Source organism: Megascapheus bottae, chromosome 17 (genome assembly GCF_031878675.1).
Source record: "Megascapheus bottae isolate mThoBot1 chromosome 17, mThoBot2.hap1, whole genome shotgun sequence".
NCBI lineage: Eukaryota > Metazoa > Chordata > Mammalia > Rodentia > Geomyidae > Megascapheus > Megascapheus bottae.
In genome coordinates, this window is record NC_143525.1 from 12,118,764 (window position 1) to 12,140,135 (window position 21,372).

General features: G+C 49.5%; 1 protein-coding gene across 11 annotated transcripts in view; it reads left to right on the forward strand.

Moving 5' to 3' along the window:
* Nucleotides 1-20,342, forward strand: part of Dlg4 (discs large MAGUK scaffold protein 4) — a 30,355-nt gene extending 10,013 nt beyond the window's left edge. For 4 of the 11 annotated variants that reach the window (XM_090349731.1, XM_090349735.1, XM_090349733.1 and 1 more), the window contains exons 3-20: nucleotides 2,979-3,032; nucleotides 3,194-3,253; nucleotides 3,444-3,568; nucleotides 3,665-3,834; nucleotides 3,950-4,086; nucleotides 4,216-4,360; nucleotides 11,124-11,419; nucleotides 11,599-11,701; nucleotides 12,171-12,285; nucleotides 15,027-15,203; nucleotides 15,463-15,499; nucleotides 15,589-15,616; nucleotides 16,259-16,306; nucleotides 16,396-16,497; nucleotides 16,863-17,035; nucleotides 17,878-17,987; nucleotides 18,487-18,578; nucleotides 19,402-20,342. In XM_090349731.1, the coding sequence (XP_090205857.1) occupies nucleotides 2,979-3,032; nucleotides 3,194-3,253; nucleotides 3,444-3,568; nucleotides 3,665-3,834; nucleotides 3,950-4,086; nucleotides 4,216-4,360; nucleotides 11,124-11,419; nucleotides 11,599-11,701; nucleotides 12,171-12,285; nucleotides 15,027-15,203; nucleotides 15,463-15,499; nucleotides 15,589-15,616; nucleotides 16,259-16,306; nucleotides 16,396-16,497; nucleotides 16,863-17,035; nucleotides 17,878-17,987; nucleotides 18,487-18,578; nucleotides 19,402-19,508 (2,079 nt within the window). In that variant the 3' untranslated portion in view covers nucleotides 19,509-20,342. Of the gene's footprint in view, nucleotides 1-2,447; nucleotides 2,490-2,978; nucleotides 3,033-3,193; nucleotides 3,254-3,443; nucleotides 3,569-3,664; nucleotides 3,835-3,949; nucleotides 4,087-4,215; nucleotides 4,361-11,123; nucleotides 11,420-11,598; nucleotides 11,702-12,170; nucleotides 12,286-15,026; nucleotides 15,204-15,462; nucleotides 15,500-15,588; nucleotides 15,617-16,258; nucleotides 16,307-16,395; nucleotides 16,498-16,862; nucleotides 17,036-17,877; nucleotides 17,988-18,486; nucleotides 18,579-19,401 lie in introns of those variants that run through there. The other 7 variants (XM_090349732.1, XM_090349736.1, XM_090349734.1 and 4 more) reach the window with 4 other exon arrangements.
* Nucleotides 20,343-21,372: the final 1,030 nt, after the last annotated feature.

Here is a 21,372-nt window from a genome sequence, read left to right on the forward strand (position 1 = left end):
CCTTCCATCACACCCCCAGTCTCCACTCCCGTGTTCTGGGTCCTGTTCCGTGTCCAGAGCTCCGTTCCACGTGCCTACTGCCCTCATTTGCTCTTCTCCCGTCCCTGCCCCCCTCCCCTCCCACCTCCGCCTCTGGGCTTGGCTCTCCCTGACCTCAGTCTCCGGCCCTATCCATCTGTCTGGCCTGAGACTTTATGTCGTCGTCGTCCTCGTGGGCCTTCCTGCCTCTTCCCTTGCCTACCCCAGCCTTTGCTCTCTTCCTGTGTTCCCCCCATCCTCTTCTTCTTCTTCCTCCTCCTCCTCCTCCTCCTCCTCCTCCTCCTATCCCCTCCCTGCTGGCTGGCTGGCTGGTTCTTGATGCTTTCTCTCTCTTCCTCCCACGCATGCATCTCCTTCCCCCTCTCGCTGATCCCAGCCCAGGCCTCTGCTGCGGCCTGATCCCTCTTGTTCCAGCATCATCCCTTTCCTAGTCTCGTCCTTCCCAGGTTCTCTTTCTTTTCTTCTACCTGCTGGGCTCACCTCCACCCTTCTCTTCTTTCTCATCCTTCCTCTCCATTATTATTCACCACCACCTGTTTGCCCTTCTCTCCTTTGTGCTTACTGTGTCCTTTCCCTTCTCTGACCCCAGGAGGCCTTGTGTCTCAGACCTTCCACCACCCCCCTTCCCTTCTACCCCCCCCAGTCTTTTCTTCTGGGGACACAAGATAGGGAGGAATGGAGAGTACTAGTGAAACTGTGAGACTTGGGGGGGGGTGCACTGAGTAGTCAGAGATGTAGTCAGGAAGGGGGAGATAGCTGCCATTTTATCAAAATAATGAGGAGGAGGTTTCTGAGCCAAGGGATGAGGCAGAGAGGCTCTTGGGTTGGCAGTGGCCTGAGAGGATTTGGAAAGGGTTAGCAAAGGGAAGGGTGCTGGGACAGAGCACAAAGAGGAATCTGAAATTATGGCAGTGCATGGTTGATGGAGGAACATGAGAACCTGGGCACGGGGGTGATATAGAGTATTTGTGTACAACTCTGTGGCTGCAAGCAGTGAAGGAAGATTCCAGATGCTTTTTTTTTTTTTTTTTTTGGCAAGATGGGGCTGTTGTATTCTCGGGACGGACCTGAAGGGAGGCTGTACTATATTATAGTCCTGGGATCAGAGCTGGGGAAGGAGCGGGTGGGAGATTTCCCTTAGGTGAAGGTGGGAAGTTGCATGACGAGGTTCCACCTGGGAACAGGAAAAGCCCTCATTTTCAGAGGAGATGGGAGTGTGTTGAGAGTGAAGGCATTATGGTTTGGGGATAGAATCTTAAGGATTTGAAGTTGGGGCAACAGGCAAAGGTGAGGTTCTCTCTGGGGACTCACATTGGGATGGGGAGTGAGGACAGATGATAAGGGATGGGGCTGGAAGGTGGGGTAGGGAAGGTAAAGTAGTGGAGAATGGTGGCTGAGGTTGGGAGATGGGAGCTGAAGGCCAAGGATAGGGATCTAGGTGGCTGTGGGGTAGTGAGAGAGATGATGACTAGGTGGGGATGAAGGATGGGGGCTGGGGGAGTGGGGGCTGTGATCAAGCATGGGGGCTCAGGTATGAGATGGAGAAGGAACTTTTGGTGGAGATTTCTGGCCCACAGTATTTGGCTGCGATTTGGAGGGGAGGGAGGATGGCGTTCATAGATGCTTGTGTATGAAGTCAGTTACAGAGCCTGAAAAAGGCTGGGGAATTCTGTGGTTCAGAAATAGGAGTAGGAAAGGAGGGACCCTTTGTGGGGGGTGGGGGGAGGAAAGCGGAAAGGAGATAGGAATATTCGCCCTTGATTGGCCCCCAAAACGGAATGAGGAACTAGGTTGGGGACCCCGGAAGGAGGCTCTTAGCAGCCTCCTTCTATTGCCATGGAGATGTAGCTTCCGTTGCCCTGGCAATTGGGGAAGCCCCTAGGACTGGCTAAGAGCTAGCCCCGCCCCAGGAGTCTAGGCACCTGGCAGCGTCTGGGCGACTGTCGACTGACGTCAGGGACCCGGGCACGCCCCCCCTTAACCCTTTCCTTCAGGAGATGGGGGAGCAGGCTGGGGTCCTGGCTTTCTTCCACCCCTTTTCCTTTGTGACGTCCCTGGCACCGTTTGTCCCAGGGTGAGGGTGCAGGGCTGAGAGGAAATCTGGTTGTCGCAGCTTGCGCAGGATGCCCAGCCGTCCCTGGGGCCTGGCTGCCACTGGGCCGGGCCGGGGAAGGGCGGGGCCCGGGGCTGGAGGGGCGGGACTAACGGTAGTCCTTCTGCGCGTGTGTGTCTGGCCGCCCCTAAGCCACGCCCCCCGTTGTCCTGACGACAGGACCTCCAGTAGGTGGGTCTCCCCAGGTCTTGGCTGGTCTTAGATACCGTTGCTAGGCAACATGGTCCCTGGAGGAAGGGGTGGATTGGATGGCGGGTGAGCCGAGAGGGAGGGAGGGACCTGCAGCTGGGGAAACCCCGGATTCCCGTGCACTGGGTTTACAGCAAATAACATGAAGGTGAGGGTCAAATCTGGGGTAGATTATGAAGGTACCCGGCTAAGTAGAAGGAGTCAGGGATAGGAAGAGGAGAGAAGGGCCTGGAGGACATGAACCCTAGGGTATACGTGCGTAGCACGTAAGGCATGTAACGCCCTGTGGTGTTACATCCGGTGAGAATGCCCCCCCCTCACCATCTGCTGCTCCCCTTCCCATCTGGCTGTCTCTCCCTTCCTGCTCATATATCTTCCACATGCGGGAGGTGGGGGGGTGACTGAGCAGAGTTGGATCCATGCACATGTGCGTGTGTGTGTGTGCGTGTGTGTGTGTGTGTGTGTGTGTGTGTACTTTGGCTGGATCCTTGAGGCACCCTAAGAGCAATAGAGTGGGCTTTGCTAAGTGACTGAAAGAGGAGTCAATCTGTGGGACCCCACCCTTGGTTATATGGGATCCCTGTGGGGCGAAGGCTTAGGCAGCTTTGTTTTGTTTGTTTTCTGTCTCCCGGTGTAGGCCAATTCTCCCCCTGTGATTGTCAACACAGACACCCTAGAAGCCCCAGGATATGTGAGTTGTTTAAATTTTGGAGCTGGGGCTATTGCAGAAGGAGGGAGGAGGATAGTGGTTCTTACACGGGGGGCGGATAGTGGTTCTTACACGGGGAGCGAGGGGCGGGTGCCCATGCTGAAATATCTGTCTCACTGTTTTTGTGTTTCTGTCCGGTGCTGGAGTTGCAGGTGAACGGGACCGAGGGGGAGATGGAATACGAGGAGATCACATTGGAAAGGGTAAGTCTGCTCTTCAGTCCAGGTCTCCTTTGCTCCTTGCCTGTCTGTCGCTGTTTTCTAGGCGACCAGCCTCTTCATCATGTCTGTTCGTGTTCTGGCAGGCTTTTTCCAATCCATTCCTCTCCCCACTTGGCCTTGACCAGAATTGTGCAGTAAGGGGAGCTGACCTTCTTGCCTTCTTTCTTCCCAGGGTAACTCAGGTCTGGGCTTCAGCATCGCAGGTGGCACTGACAACCCACACATCGGTGATGACCCATCCATTTTCATTACCAAGATCATTCCTGGTGGGGCCGCAGCTCAGGATGGCCGCCTCAGGTGGGAAGAGGGGCAGGGCCTAGGAAGCCAGCACCCTTGAAAAGAGGGTCAGCACAGCAGGAAGCCCCTGGCTCAGTCCCACTTTGCTGTTCCCAGGGTCAATGACAGCATCCTGTTTGTAAATGAAGTGGATGTGCGGGAAGTGACCCACTCAGCGGCAGTGGAGGCCCTCAAAGAGGCGGGCTCCATCGTGCGCCTCTACGTCATGCGCCGGAAACCTCCAGCCGAGAAGGTCATGGAGATCAAACTCATCAAGGGGCCTAAAGGTAGTAAGCTTTTTTTTTCTTCTCCCATCTCCATTGAAGCTATACTGCTTCCCTTCATCCCGTAGGCCTACTTCCCAGGCACACGGGCACACACCTTGTACTCCCCATCACCCAGGTCTTGGCTTCAGCATCGCAGGGGGCGTAGGGAACCAGCACATCCCCGGTGATAATAGCATCTATGTAACGAAGATCATCGAAGGGGGAGCCGCCCACAAGGATGGGAGGTTGCAGATCGGAGACAAGATCCTGGCGGTGAGGACCTGCCTTATTTTTCTAGCCCAGACCTGGGTCTTCCCTTGGATGCTTGCATCTATCTTGGGGTCATTTCTGGCTTCATCTGCGCACTGTTTACCCTCCCCACCTTCCTTCCTTCCTCCCCAGGTCAACAGTGTGGGGCTAGAGGACGTCATGCATGAGGATGCCGTGGCAGCCCTGAAGAACACGTATGATGTGGTCTACCTAAAAGTGGCCAAGCCCAGCAATGCCTACCTGAGTGACAGCTATGCTCCCCCAGACATCACAACCTGTGAGAGCCCTCCAAACCCCAAAGCTCCCCCCTGACTCATAACCCTCATCACAGGCAAGGCTGTATCATTCCTTGTGGCTGCTCCTCTGTAAATTATCCCCATGAAATGTGGCCACAACCTCCAGTGCTCACAGTGGTTGGAGAGATGGGGAAAAAAAAATCAGTTACCACAGAAGCACTAGAAAATATCATCAGCGATTTTTTTTTCCCCTGGCAGGACATGAGGCCCACTCAATTTGAAGGCTCATTTGATGAAATCCTCAAGGAATAGAGGATTCTTTTGCTCCTTAGAAGTATAGGAAAAGATAGAAAGTCCCACTTGTCTTTTTGTGTGTGTGTGTGTGTATGTGCTGGTCCTGGAGCTTGAACTCAGGACCTTGCCTCTGTCCCTCAGCTTTTGTGCTCAAGCTTTTGTGTGTGTGTGTGGAGGGGGCGGTTATTGGCTATAAGAGTCTTTTTTGTCGGTGCTGGCTTTGAGCCATGATCTGAGGATCTCAGCCTCTTGAGTAGTTAGGATTACAGGCATGAGCCACTCCGCCCAACTCACATACCATTTTATAAAGCCAGTTCAAGTGGTCACAAAGACAACAGAGTAGAAATGTATGTCTACAATACCATAGTAGGAACCTAAATACAGAAGCAAAAGAATAACAGTGTTACAAAATGAGATTTGTTTCAGAAAACTAAAGTTGGTTCGATATTAGGAATACCTTTGTGTGTGTGTGTGTGTGTGTGTGTGTGTGTGTGTGTGTGTGTGTGAGTTGCTCCTGGGACTCAGATCCTCATGCCCTAACTTGGCTTTTTTGCTCAAGACTGGTGTTCTACACATCCACTTCCTCATCTATTATATTAAAAAGTTAAACAAGAAAAAAATTCCTATCATTTTGAATAGATGGAGGAAAGTCAAATGAGGAAATTATATATCTTCCATACTAGGGCTTGAGCTCAGGGCCTGACACTGCCTCTAAATTCCTTTGCTCAAGGCTAGTATTCCACCACTTGAGCCACAGCTCCATTTTTGTTTTTTTGCTGGCTGGTGATAGTCTCGTGGACTTTCTTGCCTGGACTGGCTTCAAAGCATTGTCCTCATATCTCAGCCTTCTGAGTAGCTAGGATTACTGGTGCCAGCTTCAATACCTATTCTCACTTGAAACGTAGTAAATTAGAAGCAGGTTTACCTAACATAATGAGGAATAATTACTGGCAACAAACAAATATTTCATGACAAAATCCTAGCAGTGTGTGCATTAATTTAGAAACTAGACATGGGTATTTCTATCATTGATATTATTTTTCATTGCTTTGTTGCAGAGCTTCTCTGTGTTGATACTGTTAACATTTATGGACACTTTATAGATTCTATGTGCCTTATCCCCTCCCTCCTTTTCTTTCTCCCTTCTCTTTGTGTGCCAGCACTGGAACTTGAACTCAGGCTGGAGTGCTCTACTCCTTGAACCATAGCTCCACTATGGGTTTGTTTTGGTGATTAATTGGAGAAGAGTGCCCTGTGGACTTTGATCTGGCTTTGATCTGTTACCCTTAGATCTCAGCCACTCCAGTAGCTGGAATTATAGATGTGAGCCAGTGCTGGACTCTTTCCTTTTTCTTTTCTTTTCTGTTCTTTCTTTCTTTTTTTTTTTTATTGTAGTGATAAGGATTAAACTCAGGGTTTCTGCTAAGTAATGGCTGTACCACTGATCTATATCTCTAACCCCTACAGAATTTGTATCTGCATTTTTTTTTTTTTTTTTTTGTCGGTCATGGGGCTTGAACTCTGGGCCTGAGTGTTGAGCTCTCCAACTCAAGCCTAGCCCGTTACCACTCGATCCACAGCAACACTTCTGGTCTTCTAGTGGTGAATTGGAGATAAGAGTCTTATGGACTTCAGTGTCTGGGCTGGCTTTGAACCTTGATCCTCAGGTCTCAGCCTCCTGAGTAGCAAGGATTACAGGTGTGCGCCACCTGTGCCTGCCTCAATGTCTTTTTTTTTTGGCCAGTCCTGGGCTTGAGCTCAGAGCCTGAGCACTGTCCTTGGGTTTTCTCAAGGCTAGAACCTTGAGCCTCAGCACTACTTCTGGCTTTTTTTCTATGTATGTGGTACCGAGGAATCAAACCCGGGTCTTCGTGCATGCTAGGCAAGCACTCTACCACTAAGCCAAACTCCCGCCCCCCCACAATGTCTTTTTATTGCTATAGATTCTTGTTATTTATCATACATAGCTGCATTCTTATTCTTCTAAGTCTTTCAGTTCACTTAAGGTTTTAATCTAAATGGGCCATAGTATGAAATTGAAATACAAGCTAATTTTGTTTCTCTCTCTCCCTCTTTTTCAAATGTAGCATCCAATTTTTCCTTATCTTGCTTTAAAGCAGCGATTCTCAACCACAGTAACCACAGTAACTTTGCAGGGGCAATTTTGTCATATAATTTTTTGATTATGAGGAGATGGGAAGTAAAAGGGAAGAGGATTATCATCTGATAGATATATAAATGAGAAAAAAATGAGGATATTTTACTGAAAGACATAAGAAAACAGTGTTTCTGTATGGAAAATCATTTTTTTTTTGTCAGTCCTGGGGTTTGAACTCAGGGCCTGAGCACTGTCCTTGGACTTTCTCAAGGCTAGAGCTCTGCCACTTGAGCCACAGCACCACTTCCGGCTTTTTCTGTGTACGTAGTACTGAGGAATCCAACCTGGGTCTTCGTGCATGCTAGGCAAGCATTCTACCACTAGGCCAAACTCCTGGCCCCGTGGGTGGAAAAATCTCAATATGCAAAAATCTCACCCTTTCCAAATTAGTGTATGAATTTTATAGAGTTTTTATCAGATTTTTTTTTTTTTTGCCAGTTGTGGGGCTTGATGAACTCAGGGCCTGGGGACTGTCCTTAAGCTTTCTCAAAGCTAGTGCTCTACTACTTGAGCCACAGCACCACTTCTGGCTTTTTCTGGGTATGTGGTACTGAGGAATCAAATCTAGGGCTTGGTGCATTCCAGGCAAACACTCTTGCTAGGGTATATTTCCAGCCCCTCTTTATTATTAGAATTTTAATGTTGTTATGTTGTTGCTCCCCTAGAAACTTAGCCGGTTGATTCTAAAGTTCACCTGGAAAAATACATGTGGTAGACATTTTAGAAAAGAATCAAAGATGACTCCCCTACCAAAAATCAAGTTAGTTTTAAAGCCATAAGAAAATCACAGGACTGGGACTATGAGTTTGGCCTAGTGATAGAGTGCTTGCCTAGCCTGCATGAAGTTCTGGGGTCGATTCCTCGGTACCATACAGATAGAAAAGCCAGAAGTGGTGTTGTGGCTCAACTGGTAGAGTGTTACCCATGGGGAAAGCACAAGGACAATGCGCAGGCCCTGAGTTAAAGCCCTAGGACTGGCAGAAAAGAAAACCATAGGATTATTTCTAAACACTATTGCCTACCAAAAGGAAGTTGGGATCCTTGGAAAAAGGGCTGAGTCCAAATCTTGGATAAGAAATATATAAGGTGAGGGCCAGGAGTGTGGCCTAGTGGTTAAAGTGCTTGCCTAGCATGCATGAAGACCCGGGTTCGATTCCTTGGTACCACATATAGAAAAAAAGCCGGAAGTGGTGCCGAGGCTCAAGTGGTAGAGCTCTATCCTTGAGAAAGTCCAAGGACAGTGCACAGGCCCTGAGCTCAAGCCCAGAACTGGCAAAAAAAAAAAAAAAAAGAAATATATAAGGTGAGAGAAAGTGATTATACCTGTAAATCCCAGAAGGAGGAGGTTCAGTCCAGTTAAATAGTGAGATCCTGTACTTAAAAAAAAGCACGACTGGGCACGGTGGCTCATGCCTGTAATCTTAGTTATTCAGGAGGCCTAGATCTGAGTATCTCTATTCAAAGCCAGCCCTGGCACAAAAGGACCTGAGATTCTTATCTCGAACTAACCTCTAAAAAATGGGAAGTGGGGCTTGGCTCAAGGGTAGGGTGGTAGCCTTGAGCTGAAGTGCTCAGGGACAATGCCCAGGCCAAGTTCAAGCCCCATGACACACACACATAAAAAGCACAAAAATTGATTAATATGTGCTTTAATATCTCTTAAACTAGAAAACAAGGATGTTATCAAGATTCCTAGGATAGCCAGGTGCAGTGGCTCACGCCTGTAATCCTAGCTCCTCAGCAGGCTGCCATCATGAGGAGAGTGGTTCAGGGCTAGTCTGGACAGAAACCCTTGCTAGACTCCATCTCCAAAACTAAGCAGCAAAATGCAGCTGGAAGCTTGGCTCAAGTGACAGAATGACATTCAACCACGCCAAACAAGTGTGAGGCTCTAAGTTCAAACCCCAGTTCTGCCAAAAGTGGTGAGGAAGCCAGGGACTTAGGAAGCTGAGACGAGAAAATTGTTTGAGTTCAGAACCAAGCATGAACAATAGTGAGTTTCTGACTTGAACCACAATAACCAAGCTATGATCGGTAGCTTTGGGCTCAGGGTACAGCTTATGTAACATGAGCATGGTTTTAGGTTCAGTCTCCAGCACTTAAAGTAAAAAAGAATGATGTACTTTTAGAGGATGATAGGTTTTCTTAGGGGGAAGCTATTCATTTGGAACACTGGTAACATAGAATCAATTTATCCTTATTCTGTACAAATTGCACCTTGGAGTTAACAAAAAGGTGATCGTGTGTGTGTGTGTGTGTGTGTGCGCGCGCGCGCGCGCGTGCGCGCGTGTGCGTGCGTGTGTGTGTGTGCATGCGTGCGCGCGCGTGTGTTGGTCCCGGAGGCTTGAACTCAGGGCTTGAGGCACTGTTCCTAAGGTTTGTTTTTGTTTTTGTTTTTGGCTCCAGGTTAGCACTCTACCACTTTTGCCACAGCTTCACTTTCAGCTTTTGTGTGTGTGTGTGTGTTTAATTGGAAATGAGTCTCATGGCTTTTTCTAACAAGACTGGCTTTGTTTTTGTTTTTGTTTGTTTTTTGCCAATCCTGGGGCTTGAACTCAGGCTGAGTGCTGTCCTTGGGCTTTCTCAAGGCTAGAGCTCTACTACTTGAGCCACAGCACCACTTCTGGCTTTTTCTATGTATGTGGTACTAAGGAATCAAACCTGGGTCTTCATGCATGCTAAGCAAGCATTCTACCACTAGACCAAACTCGCAGACCCTAGAGTGGCTTTGAACCATAGTCCTCGGATCTCAGCCTCCTTAGTAGCTAGGACTGTAGGCATGAGCCACTGGCTCCAGCTTGATTTATTTATTTATGTATTTATTTATTTATTTTTGATGGTACTAGAATTTGAACTCAGGGCCATGTAGTTGTTTAGCTGATGCTCTACCACTTGAGCCATACCTCCACTTAATTGGAGATAAAACATGTTTCTTCCTGGGCTGGCTTGAAATGAATTGTGATCCTCAAATCTCAGCCTCCTGAGTAGCTCCTATTACAGGTGTGAGAAACCAGGGACAAGCTTGTTGATATTTTATAGATGGAGTGTCGTGAGCTTTTCTGGGCTGGGCTTTTCAAGGTCTTGGCTGGCCTTGAACTATAATCTTCTAGATCTCAGTCTTCTGATCAGGTAGGGTTCTAGGCATGAGCCATCAGTGCCTGATGTTCTTTATGGAAGTCCCACTGGTATTCATCCCTTCTCTTTCCCAAGAGAGTAGACTCCCCTTTTTGCAATCTCATTATCAGGATAAGGCAATGATCATAAATGGCTGTGAAAGGTTAGGTGAAGGACTAATGGGTGATGCAGGTTAGCAACTCCTGAACTTACCAGTGGATCTTCCCTACCAGAAAGACAACCAGATGCCATTGTATCTTGTGATGATACAGTAGGATGCACACGGTGCCTCCTGGGAAATATACTCACTCACACATTGAATTTGATAATTAAGTTTTGTTTTGTTTTGGCTGTGTTAGAGCTTGAACAAATGCCCTCTGTGTGCTAGATGAGTGCTATATCCTCAGCCCTTCACACATTGAATTCAAATCTGATTGAGCCTCTAGGTCAAGCCCCTGGTTTATATGCTACAGGATTACAGGGATGTAAGCTCAAGAATGTCCCTGTTAAAATGTGGGAAAATCTAGACAACTGACCTAGTTTTTAAACAAATGAATGGCCAAGAGAAAAAAGAAAAAGATATTTTATAGATAAAGAGTTTTGAGACATAGGAACCAAAAGAAACCCCCCAAACTGTAGTATTAATATCCACCTTTGATTTTAACATCCCTGGTAAGTTGAACACATATAACCTTGAGTCTTTCATCCCTGTAGTAGAATGAACTTCAACCTCTGATATCACGTCTAAATTCCCTTAGTCATCCCCTGAGTGTCTCTGGCAATATAACTTCCCTTTCAAGCAAACAGAGCACAGTGTCTTAAACCTGTAATCTTAACTATTGGGGAGGCCAAAATGAGGCAAAAATATTCAAGAAACCCCATCTGAAAAGAAACCTGGGTGTGGCAATGCATACTTGTCTTCCCAAGTGGGAAATGTAAATAGGTGGATCACAGTCTGGGTTGGTTCAAAGGCAAAAAGCAAGATGCTACCTCAAAAATAAAGCAAAAAGGATTTGGAGGCCTAAGTGGTAGAGCTTCTGTCTAGTAAGCTTAACCCATGAGTTCAAACCCTAGTACTGCCAAAAAAAAATTGCATTAAATAAAATACATAAGTGAACTTCTCTGTTGCCTGAGTGTGGCTTTCTTGGTTCCTCCGAGTACCTCTGGAGAAGTGGGGAGGTTGGTGGGGCCTGTTTGCTTCTTGCCTTTCCATCTCATCCTTCCCTGTCTTCCCTCAGCTTATTCCCAGCACCTGGACAACGAGATCAGTCACAGCAGCTACCTGGGCACTGACTATCCCACAGCTATGACCCCCACCTCCCCTGGCCGCTATTCCCCAGTGGCCAAGGACCTGCTCGGGGAGGAGGACATTCCCCGGGAACCGAGGCGAATCGTGATCCACCGGGGCTCCACGGGCCTGGGCTTCAACATTGTGGGGGGCGAGGATGGTGAAGGCATCTTCATCTCCTTCATCCTGGCCGGGGGCCCTGCGGACCTCAGTGGGGAGCTGCGGAAAGGGGACCAGATCCTGTCGGTGAGGGAAGGCCTGCCCCCGCCCGCACCACCATCCCTGCCCAGGCTGAGCCCAGTGCTCTTGGGGAGGGCCTGGGTGGGCTGAAGCTTGATGCTCCTGCGGGATGACTCCCTGCTCCATTTGGACCTAAGGACTCGTGCCTCCCCACCCCTGGTGACGGCCTTTCGTGTCCTCTGTAGGTCAACGGTGTTGATCTCCGCAATGCCAGTCACGAGCAGGCTGCCATTGCCCTGAAGAACGCGGGCCAGACGGTCACCATCATTGCTCAGTATAAACCGGAAGGTACCAGACCTGAGGCATTCTTTCCTCTTCCTTTTCCCTTTCTCCTGCCTTCTTTCCATTTTGGGTCAATCCTGAGGCTTGAACTCAGGGGGTTGGGCGCTATCTTTGTGCATTATTGTTATTATTTTTAGTTTTTGCCCATAGTGGGGTTTGAACTCTAGGCCCAGGCGCTGTTCCTGAGCTCTTCAGCTCAAGGCTAGCACTCTACCACTTGAGCCACAGGTTTACTTCTGGCTTTTTGGTAGTTAATTGGGGATGAGTCTCCCAGCCTTTTCTCCCCTGCTGCAGCCCTCAGATCTCAGCCTCCTGAATAGCTAGGACTGCAGGCATGAGCTACTGTAACCTGGCAAGAGAATTTTTTGAGTATGGCTAAGATAGTTCCCAGAACTCTGTCAAATTGCTCAGAGATGGAGGGTGAGAGTGGCAGCAGGATGGGGCAGAGTTCAAGAACCTTCTTGTCCTTCCACAGAGTACAGCCGATTTGAGGCCAAGATCCACGACCTCCGGGAGCAGCTGATGAATAGCAGCCTGGGCTCAGGGACCGCCTCCCTGCGGAGCAACCCCAAACGGGGTTTCTACATCAGGTCAGAAATTTCCAGGGCTCGGCTTCTCTGGCTCTGGTGGCTTCCTCTTCCCTGTTCCTCAAGCCAGCTTTCTCCTGAGCTCTGGCCTGGCTCTTGCTCCTCTTCTCATGCCTGACACTCAGCTGCTCATGGAGTTCGCTGCCCTGGCTACCCCTGGCAGTTCTCCAGGGACTCCCTGACTTCCTCCTACAAAAGTCTGGTCTTGAACTACTGGATTCAAGTGATCGGCCTCAGTTTTCGGGGGAGCTGGACTATACGGGTACCTGTCATGATGCCAGGCCTTGGGCTATTTGGGATACCCTTGTAGGCTTGGCATTCCTGTAGGCATTCTGGGGGAGATAGACCATAGCTCTTCTGTGCCTGGATGTTGTTTGTCTCCTCTCCCTCTCTCTCTCTTTCTCTCTGTGTCTCTCCCTCTCTCCCTCTTTTTTTCCTGTCTCTTTCAGTGTTGGTATCTAGCCAAGGCCCTTATGCATGCCAGGCAAGTGTTCTGCCACTGAGTGACACTCCAGCCCTGTCTCCTGTCTCTCCAACAACTTTTGCTCCCTTCTTAGAGGTCCTCTCTATTTATTTGTCAGTCCTGGGCTTTGAACTCAGGGCCTGAGCACTGTCCTTGGGCTTTCTCAAGGCTAGAGCTCTACCACTGGAGCCACAGCACCACTTTCAGTGTTTGTCTATGTATGTGATACTGAGGAATCAAACCTGGGTCTTCGTGCAAGCTAGGCAAGCACTCTACCACTAGGCCAAACTCCTGGCCCAAAGGTCCTCTCTTGCTGAGTCCTTTTTCTCTTCTTTTTCTGGGGTGAGCACCAGAGCTTCTTTCTCTCCTTTCTTCTCCTCTCTGTCCTGTTCACTTGTCTGTTGTCTGCTATTCTGCTCTGCAAATGTCTGTTAGAGTTATCTGCCCTGCTCTTAACCTCTTCTCAGAGGCTCAAACCTGCAGTTCTGTCCATCTGCTTTCTGGCTGTCTCTGTCGAGAGGTCCATGAGTATGTCTTACTCCATATATCCTTTACTGAACTCCTTGTCTTGTGGCTGGATTCTTTGGTGTTCTGGTCCTGAATTTACCTCCATCCATTCATGTCACAGCTGAGGCTTTTGCTTCATTGTCCCTCCCTCCTGGGTCCGTCAGCTCTTCCAGTTTGTTCAGTTTGGATGGCCTGATGATAACATGATTCTGGAGTCCTCTCCCTTCTTTCTTGTCCCATTGAATTTTTTTTTTTGCATCTTCACCCTGAGCTGGTGGTTCTTTCCTCTGACCCTGATAGTTATCTGATTCTAAGGTTTACCAAAGTTTCCCAGAAAGAGGATTTTTTTTTTGCCAGTCCTGGGGCTTGAACTCAGGACCTGGGCACTGTCCGTGGGCTTTCTTAAGGCTAGAACTCTACCACTTGAGCCATAGCACTTCCAGCTCTTTTTATGTATATGGTACCAAGGAATTGAACCAAGGTCTTCATGCATCCTAGACAAGCACTCTCACCAGTAGGTCAAACTCCCAGCCCCAGGAAGTTTTTTTTAACTTATGCACTGAATAGATTTAGGGTTAACTGTGACATTCATGTGTATTGCAAATTTCCTTCCTTCCTTCCTTTCCCTCCATCTCTCTTCCTCCCTCCCCTACCCTCTTTTGCTAGTCGTGGGGCTTGAACTCTGGACCTAGGCATGGACTTTTTGCTCTGGCTGGCTTTGAACCTTGATTTTCAGATGTCAGCCTCCTGAGTAGCTAGGATTACAGACGTGAGCCACTGCGTCCAGATCTTTCTCTCTTTTTTTTCATATATTTTTTATTGTAATTAATAGAAGGGTTACATTATATTCACCAGATCGAAGGTGCATTACTTCACAAACATTGATACTCTTTCTTTTTTTTTTTTTTTTGCCAGTCCTGGGCTTGAGCTCAGGGCCTGAGCACTGTCCTTGGACTTTCTCAAGGCTAGAGCTCTACCACTTGAGCCTCAGCACCACTTCTGGCTTTTATCTATGTATGCGGTACCGAGGAATCGAACCCAGGTCTTCATGCATGCTAGGCAAGCACTTTAACCACTAGGCCAAACTCCCGGCCTGATACTCTTTCTTATGTCTTGGTTCTCTCTTTCTTGTTCCCTCTCCCCTCCCTCTCTCACTCTCTCTTTCTCTTTCTTTTTCTTTCTTTTGCTGGTTCCGGGGCTTGAATTCAGGGCCTGAGCTCTGTCCCTGAGCCTCTGTATGCTCAAGCTAGCTAGCGTTCTATCACTTGAACCCCATAACCACTTCCAACTTTTTCTGAGTAGTCTGTTGGAAATAAGAGTCTCATAGACTGTCCTGCCCAGGCTGGCTTTGAGCCTTAACCCTCAGATCTCAGACTCCTGAGTAGCTAGGATTATAGGTAAAAGCCACCAGCGCCTGGTGCAAACTATGTTCTTTTAATTAATAATTAATTAATTAATAATTTGTGCTGGTCCTAGGACCGAACTCAGGACCTGGGCACCATCTCTAGTACCGATAGTGTTGAACTACTTGAGCCACAGCTCCACTTCTAGCTTTTTAGTGGTTCATTGGAGATAAGAGTATCAAGGACTTTCCTGCCCGGGCTAGCTTTTAACTGGGAACCTTAGATCTCAGCCTCCCTAGTAGCTAGGATTGCAGGTACGAGCCTCCAGCTCCTGCTAGCAGCCTGTAGCTCCTCACTGGTTTCAGGGTGGCTGGTGCATCCTTTCCTGGAGTCCTCAGTGAGGCCCTGACCTGTAGCCTCTTACCCTCTAGGGCCCTGTTTGATTATGACAAGACCAAGGACTGCGGCTTCCTGAGCCAGGCCCTGAGCTTCCACTTTGGGGATGTGCTTCACGTAATTGACGCTAGTGATGAAGAGTGGTGGCAAGCACGGCGCGTCCACTCTGACAGTGAGACCGACGATATTGGCTTTATTCCCAGCAAACGACGGTGAGGCTCCTGGGACCTGAGCCTCCTGCTACAGGCCCTGAAGTTTCCTAGGTTCTCCCATGAGCAACCAGTGTGGGACTCCTGGGGGTGGGGGAGGCGGGACACTGGGGTCAGGGCCTTCTGGGGACTGTGGCTCCTATAAACCTTTGTGTCAGATATCTCCATTGAGGGGAACTGGGCCCAGGTGCTGCTAGAAGATGGAGTTCTCAATTGGTCCAGAAAGTAGGGGTTATCCCTCATCCCTCCATGTATCCCACAGGGTTGAGCGACGGGAGTGGTCAAGGTTAAAAGCCAAGGTAGGTGGAGGAAGGTAAGCTTGGTGGAAGAGCAGGGGTTGCATGAAGCTGAACTCTTAACCCACCATGTGGCCTTTTTCTCTTCCTAGGACTGGGGCTCCAGCTCTGGATCACAGGGTAGGTAGGATCAATGAGGAAACCCTGGGGTACGAGGAGTGTGGCGATGCACTTGATTGCCTCAAGAAGGCAAGTGAGCCGTCACCCGTGGCTCACACCTGTAATCCTAGCTACTCAGGAGGCTGAGATCTGAGAATCGTGGTTTGAAGCCTGCCAGGGCAGAAAAGTTTGTGAGACTTGTACATCCAATTCACACACACACACACACACACACACACACACACACACACACACACACACATTCTCTGGAAGTGGAGCTGTGGTTGAAGTGGTAGAGCCCTAGTCTTGAGCAAAAGAAGCTTAGGGACAGTATCCAGTCTCTGAGTTCAAGCCCCAGTATCTGAAGAAAAAAAAAAACAGCTGGGTGCTGGTGGCATACATCTGTCATCCCAGTTACTCAAGGAGACTGAGATCTGAGGACTGTGTCCACAGCCAGCCCAGGAAGGAAAGGCTGTGAGATTCTTATCCCCAGTGAGTCACCTACAAACTGGAAGTGGAGCGAGAGCACTAGCCTTGAGCAAAAGCATGCTCAGGGACAGTGCTCAAACCTGAGTTCAAGCCCTAAGACTCAAAAATAAAAAAGGCAAGTGAGGGCCCCAGGCTTCTGTTGGAGCCTTTTGCCAATGTCTGTTTTCCAACCAGGTCGAGAAGACTCTGTTTTGAGCTACGAGACAGTGACACAGATGGAAGGTGAGCCCTGAGACCTGGCCCCTGCTTTGGCCCCAGCCCTTCTGCTCCCCCCAGGCTTGTCCGCAGCCTAAACCCAGCTCTCTCCTCAGTGCACTACGCTCGCCCCATCATCATCCTTGGCCCCACGAAGGACCGAGCCAATGATGATCTCCTCTCCGAGTTCCCCGACAAGTTTGGATCCTGTGTCCCTCGTGAGTGCTGGGACCTTGGATGGTGGTGAGGTGGGGTGGGGATGGAGGGTAGGGAGGGACTTAGGAGCCCCAGTTGTGAGGGTCATAGAAGTGCCTGTAGGTATTGGGGTTCTAGGGGACATGCTTCATTGGAGAAAGGGTTCATTTCATTCGCCCCTGTATTCTCCAGTAGGCAAGTCTGAACCAGAAACTAGGGGCCCCTCCCCTGGGAATCAGTTCTGTGTCTCCTCAGTCTTGGTCCTCACCGAGACCAGCTGGACATTCTGGGGTATGTGGGGAGGGGAGGGAGGCTTGTTGACTTTGAGCAGTATGAAAGTGGGAGATGGTGGTTAGATCTCTGGGGGGGTTGGGTCACTTCCTGGCAGATACGACACGGCCTAAACGGGAATATGAGATAGATGGCCGGGATTACCATTTTGTGTCGTCCCGGGAGAAAATGGAGAAGGACATTCAGGCCCACAAGTTCATTGAGGCTGGCCAGTATAACAGCCACCTCTACGGAACCAGCGTCCAGTCCGTGCGAGAGGTAGCCGAGCAGGTAGGACCCAGTGGGCATCCCATCCTCTTCCTTCTGCCCTCTCCCCACCCCCTTGCCTCCTTCCAGCTCTCTCTAACTTTCTTTCTCTCTGTCTCTTTCCCTGCTGGGTCTCCACTCCGCTCGGCTCCTCCACCTCCTTCTCTTGGGCAACTCTGACCGTCTGCTTCCCTCACTCCTGACCCCACATTCCTCATCACCATCTGTCTCTCCTCTCTGCTTCCCTTTCCCTTGCCCTCATTTCTCTACATTTCCTGTGGCCTTGTCTTTGGTGCTTTGGCTTTTCCCAACTTCCCAACTCCCCCCCTGGCTTTCTCCCCTCCCTTTTCTTGGGGTCCTAACTCCCCTCCCACTCCCAACTCCTTTTTCCTGCTGCTCTGCACCCTGCCTGCCCTCCTTCCTTGGCTCCTTTCTCCATCTGCCTCCCCTCCCTCCCATCTGTCTCTCCTGTTTCTTCCATCTGTCTGTCCTCTGTCTGTCCTCCCCTCCCTCCTCCCTGTATCCTACTTCTTTTCTCCTTTTCCTTGGCTTTCTTTCCCTACCTGGCCTGGCCTGCCTTCCCCCTTCCTCACTCCACGGCCTGTTGCCTCTGCTTCGTATCCCCTCCCTGCCTGTTTCTCATCACATCCTCCACTGTTCTTTTCCTGCCCTCGTACCTGGCCTGCCATTTTCCCTTCTTTTCTTTTCTCTCTGTCTTCACTCTGTCTGTCCGTCCATACCTCTTCCCACTTTCACTCACCCATGCTCACCTTTCCATGTCCTGCCATCCCTTCCTGGCACCTCTGTCTGTCCTTTTCCGCTACCCGCCGTCCCCCACCGCCGCCTGCCTCCCCTGCCTGCCCCAGGGGAAGCACTGCATCCTCGATGTCTCCGCCAACGCTGTGCGGCGGCTGCAGGCGGCCCACCTGCACCCTATCGCCATCTTCATTCGCCCCCGATCCCTGGAGAATGTGCTGTGAGTATGGTCTTGGGGGCCTCCCCTCTGCTCCCCACACCTGTGTGGTCCTGGGCCTCTGCATTGTATTCGCCCCTCTGAACCTTGGACAGAGACTCCAGCAGCTCGGAGGTGGTTGTTGCATGGAGAGTTGAAGGCCTGAGGTTGCAGGAAGTTTCAGGCCTTTCCTATCCTCTTCTGCCTTGGTGGGGGCCAGGCAGGATTACAACTCTCATCAAGGGGCAAGCTGAAGTGTCAAGGGTAGTTAAGAGTGAGGGTCTTTTGGCTGAAGGCTGGTGGGTTGAGCTCCTGAGAAGTCCTGTGAGCCTGGTTGGGGTGGGTTACCTGGGTGAGGGCTCAGCTGTGAATCCAGAGGATATCACATGTTTTTTTTTGTTGTTGTTGTTGTTACATGTCCAAATAAGGAAATCCAGGTTACCACTTAATATCCCTGAATAATGGAGGTAAAAGGCAGGGGGTAGGCCCACCGTCAGGTCTCTGTTTCTCTCCCTCTTCACAGAGAGATTAACAAGCGGATTACAGAGGAACAAGCCCGAAAAGCCTTCGACAGAGCCACCAAACTGGAGCAGGAGTTCACAGAGTGCTTCTCAGGTGAGATTGCAGCCAGGTTGGGACCATATGGGTGATGCTCGCAGGGTGCCTTTGCTCAGACTCGACAAAATGCCCCACTGTGGGAATGGCGTAGGAAGAGGTGTCTCTGTGTGTGTGTGGTGTGGGGGGACACAGTCCTAGGGCTCATGGCTTGGAGAATTAGGGAAAAAAAAAAGGATGGCTGGTGGTGCATACCTGTGATCCTCACTACTCAGGAGGTTAAGATCTGACGATTGTGGTTTGAAGCCAGTTGGGGAAGAAAGCCAGTGAGATGTTTCTCTCCAGTTAGCTAGTAAAAAGCTGGAAGTGAAGGTGTGGTTCAACTGATAAAGCACCAGCCTCGATTAATATATACATATATACAATATATTACACATATTACTATGTAATAATAATGTAAATATATATTTGAAGACAAATGCTAGTAGCCCATACCTGTAATCCTAGCTACTCAGGAGACTGCGATATGAGGATCCCAGTTTGAAGCCAGCCCAGGCAGGACAGTCTATGAGACTGATTTCCAGTTAACCACCAGAAAACTGGAGCTGGTGCTGTGGCTTGAAGTGGTAGAGCGCTAGCCTTGAATGAATAAAACTCTGGGACAGCGCCCAGACCCCAAGTTCAAGCCCCATGACTGACAAAATAAAGGAAAAAAAGAAGAAAAGATAAGTGAGGGTACAAATCTCTGAGTTCAAGTCCCCAGTACTGATCAAAGCCAAATAAAATATAATAAGGTACGTGTTCCTGTGGGCTGCTCCCCTTCCATTGGTTAAACAACCTTACTTAGACCATTAGTCTCACTCTGGGTTCCATTCCGTCCTAGCCATCGTGGAGGGTGACAGCTTTGAGGAGATTTACCACAAGGTGAAGCGTGTCATCGAGGACCTCTCAGGCCCCTACATCTGGGTTCCAGCCCGAGAGAGACTCTGATTCCTGGCTTGGCCTGGACTCGCCCTGCCTCCATCGCCTGGGCCCTTGGTCTGGACTGAATTGCCCAAGCCCTATATATCCCCAGTCTCCCTCCCATTCCTTCTTATTTATTTCCTTTCTAACTGGATCCAGCCTATTGGAGGGGGGACACTCCTCTGCATGTATCCCTGCACCCCAGACTGGGCTCCTGAACCCCAGGAACCTGGGGCCTGGGTGGGGGAGCAGGGCTCCTGGCTTCAAGCCCTTGCTCCTTAGGACCCGCCCCCTGCCCTCCCCTAACGCACACACAGACCCACTGGGGGCTGCTGCTTCCCCCATCTACTCCCACACACATTCCAGAAGTCGGGGTCCTCTCAAGGAATACCCTCTATAGGGATGCAGAGCCACTGGCCTCCGCTCCCCTGACGCAGGGTCTGGGGTCCTCCCGCCCCCCATCATAACTCCCCATGTTCCTTGAGTTCCCATTTATTTTCTCCATTTTATTTTCTTCTCAAAGGTGGTTTTTGGAGGGAGAAGTAAGGGGACCCCCGGGGGTCCCCTGCCTTCCACATGCCCCCCCACCCCCACCTTTTTTCTTTGCCGGTTTGCATGAGTGGAAGGTCTGTGGCTTTTTTTTTTTTTTTTAATTTTCCTGGGATTTTTTTTTTTTCTTTTCTTTTTTCTTTTTTTGGGAAAGGGGAGGGATGGGTCTAGGGACTGGGGAAATGGGAGGGAGGTGGGGGGCTGGGGTCAGGGGTCGGGTGTCCAGGGGAAGACTGGAAGTGCTGCCGCCTTCTGCAATTTATTTATTTTTTTCTTTTGAAGAGAGTGAAAGGAAGAGACAGATACTTGAAATTCAGTGTGTGGCCTGGTTATTTGGGACCTGAGTGTGGAAGGAGATAGCATGGGGGCCCAGGGTTTGGTGGGTTTGGTGAGTTGAGGTCTCCCTTCACCCTAACCCAGAGAGAAAAAGGGTGGCTTGGAAAGGGTCAAAGCAGGAATCAGCAAGTCAGGAAAGCAGAGGATGATGATGAATGGCCTGGGAAGAGCTAGAGCTTTCTCCCAGGTCATTGATAACACTTGCATTAGGTCCTGCAAGTAATCTAACCTGCATCTCTGCTCTGGGCTTTCTCAGCCTGGTGGACAGTACATAAGTCATTGAAGGTTAATACAGAAGCTTTTCATCTTACCATGGGCTCCTCTTGTCTACAAAAATTCATCGTAAGTTGGAAATACCTTAAGTAAAAGCTGCATTTAAAATACCTGGGCCTACCACATATCATGCCTTTGGGCTACTGTAAATATATTCACAATACTCTTTAGCTCATAGTTAGGCTAAACTATAAAACACACATCTTGCTGTATAATAAAATACTAAGGCTGAGAGTTTGGCCTAGTGGTAGAGTGCTTGCCTAGCATGAACGAAGACCCAGGTTCAATTCCTTGGTACCACATACATAGAAAAAGCTGATGCTGTGATGCTGTGGCTAAAGTAGCCTTGAGAAAGCCCAAGGACAGTGCTCAGGCCCTGCGTTCAAGCCCCAGGACTGGCAAAAACAACAAAACCCCAAATACTAAATATCCAGTATCACTGACGAGACCCAGTGCTCTTGACACCCAGGGTAGAAAAGTAGAAATTTGGGCTAGGAGCGTGATCAGTAGTGGTAGAGTGCTTGCCTTGCATTCACGAAGTCCTGGATTTGATTCCTTGGTACCACATACACAGAAAAAGCCAGAAGTGGCGCTGTGGCTCAGGTGACAGAGCGCTAACCTTGAGCAAAAAGTGTACAAGGCCAGTGCCCAGGGTCTGCATTCAAGCCCCAGGGCTGGCAAAAAAAGAAAAATATAAATTTGATACCCAAGACAGAAATAGAAATACTAGCTC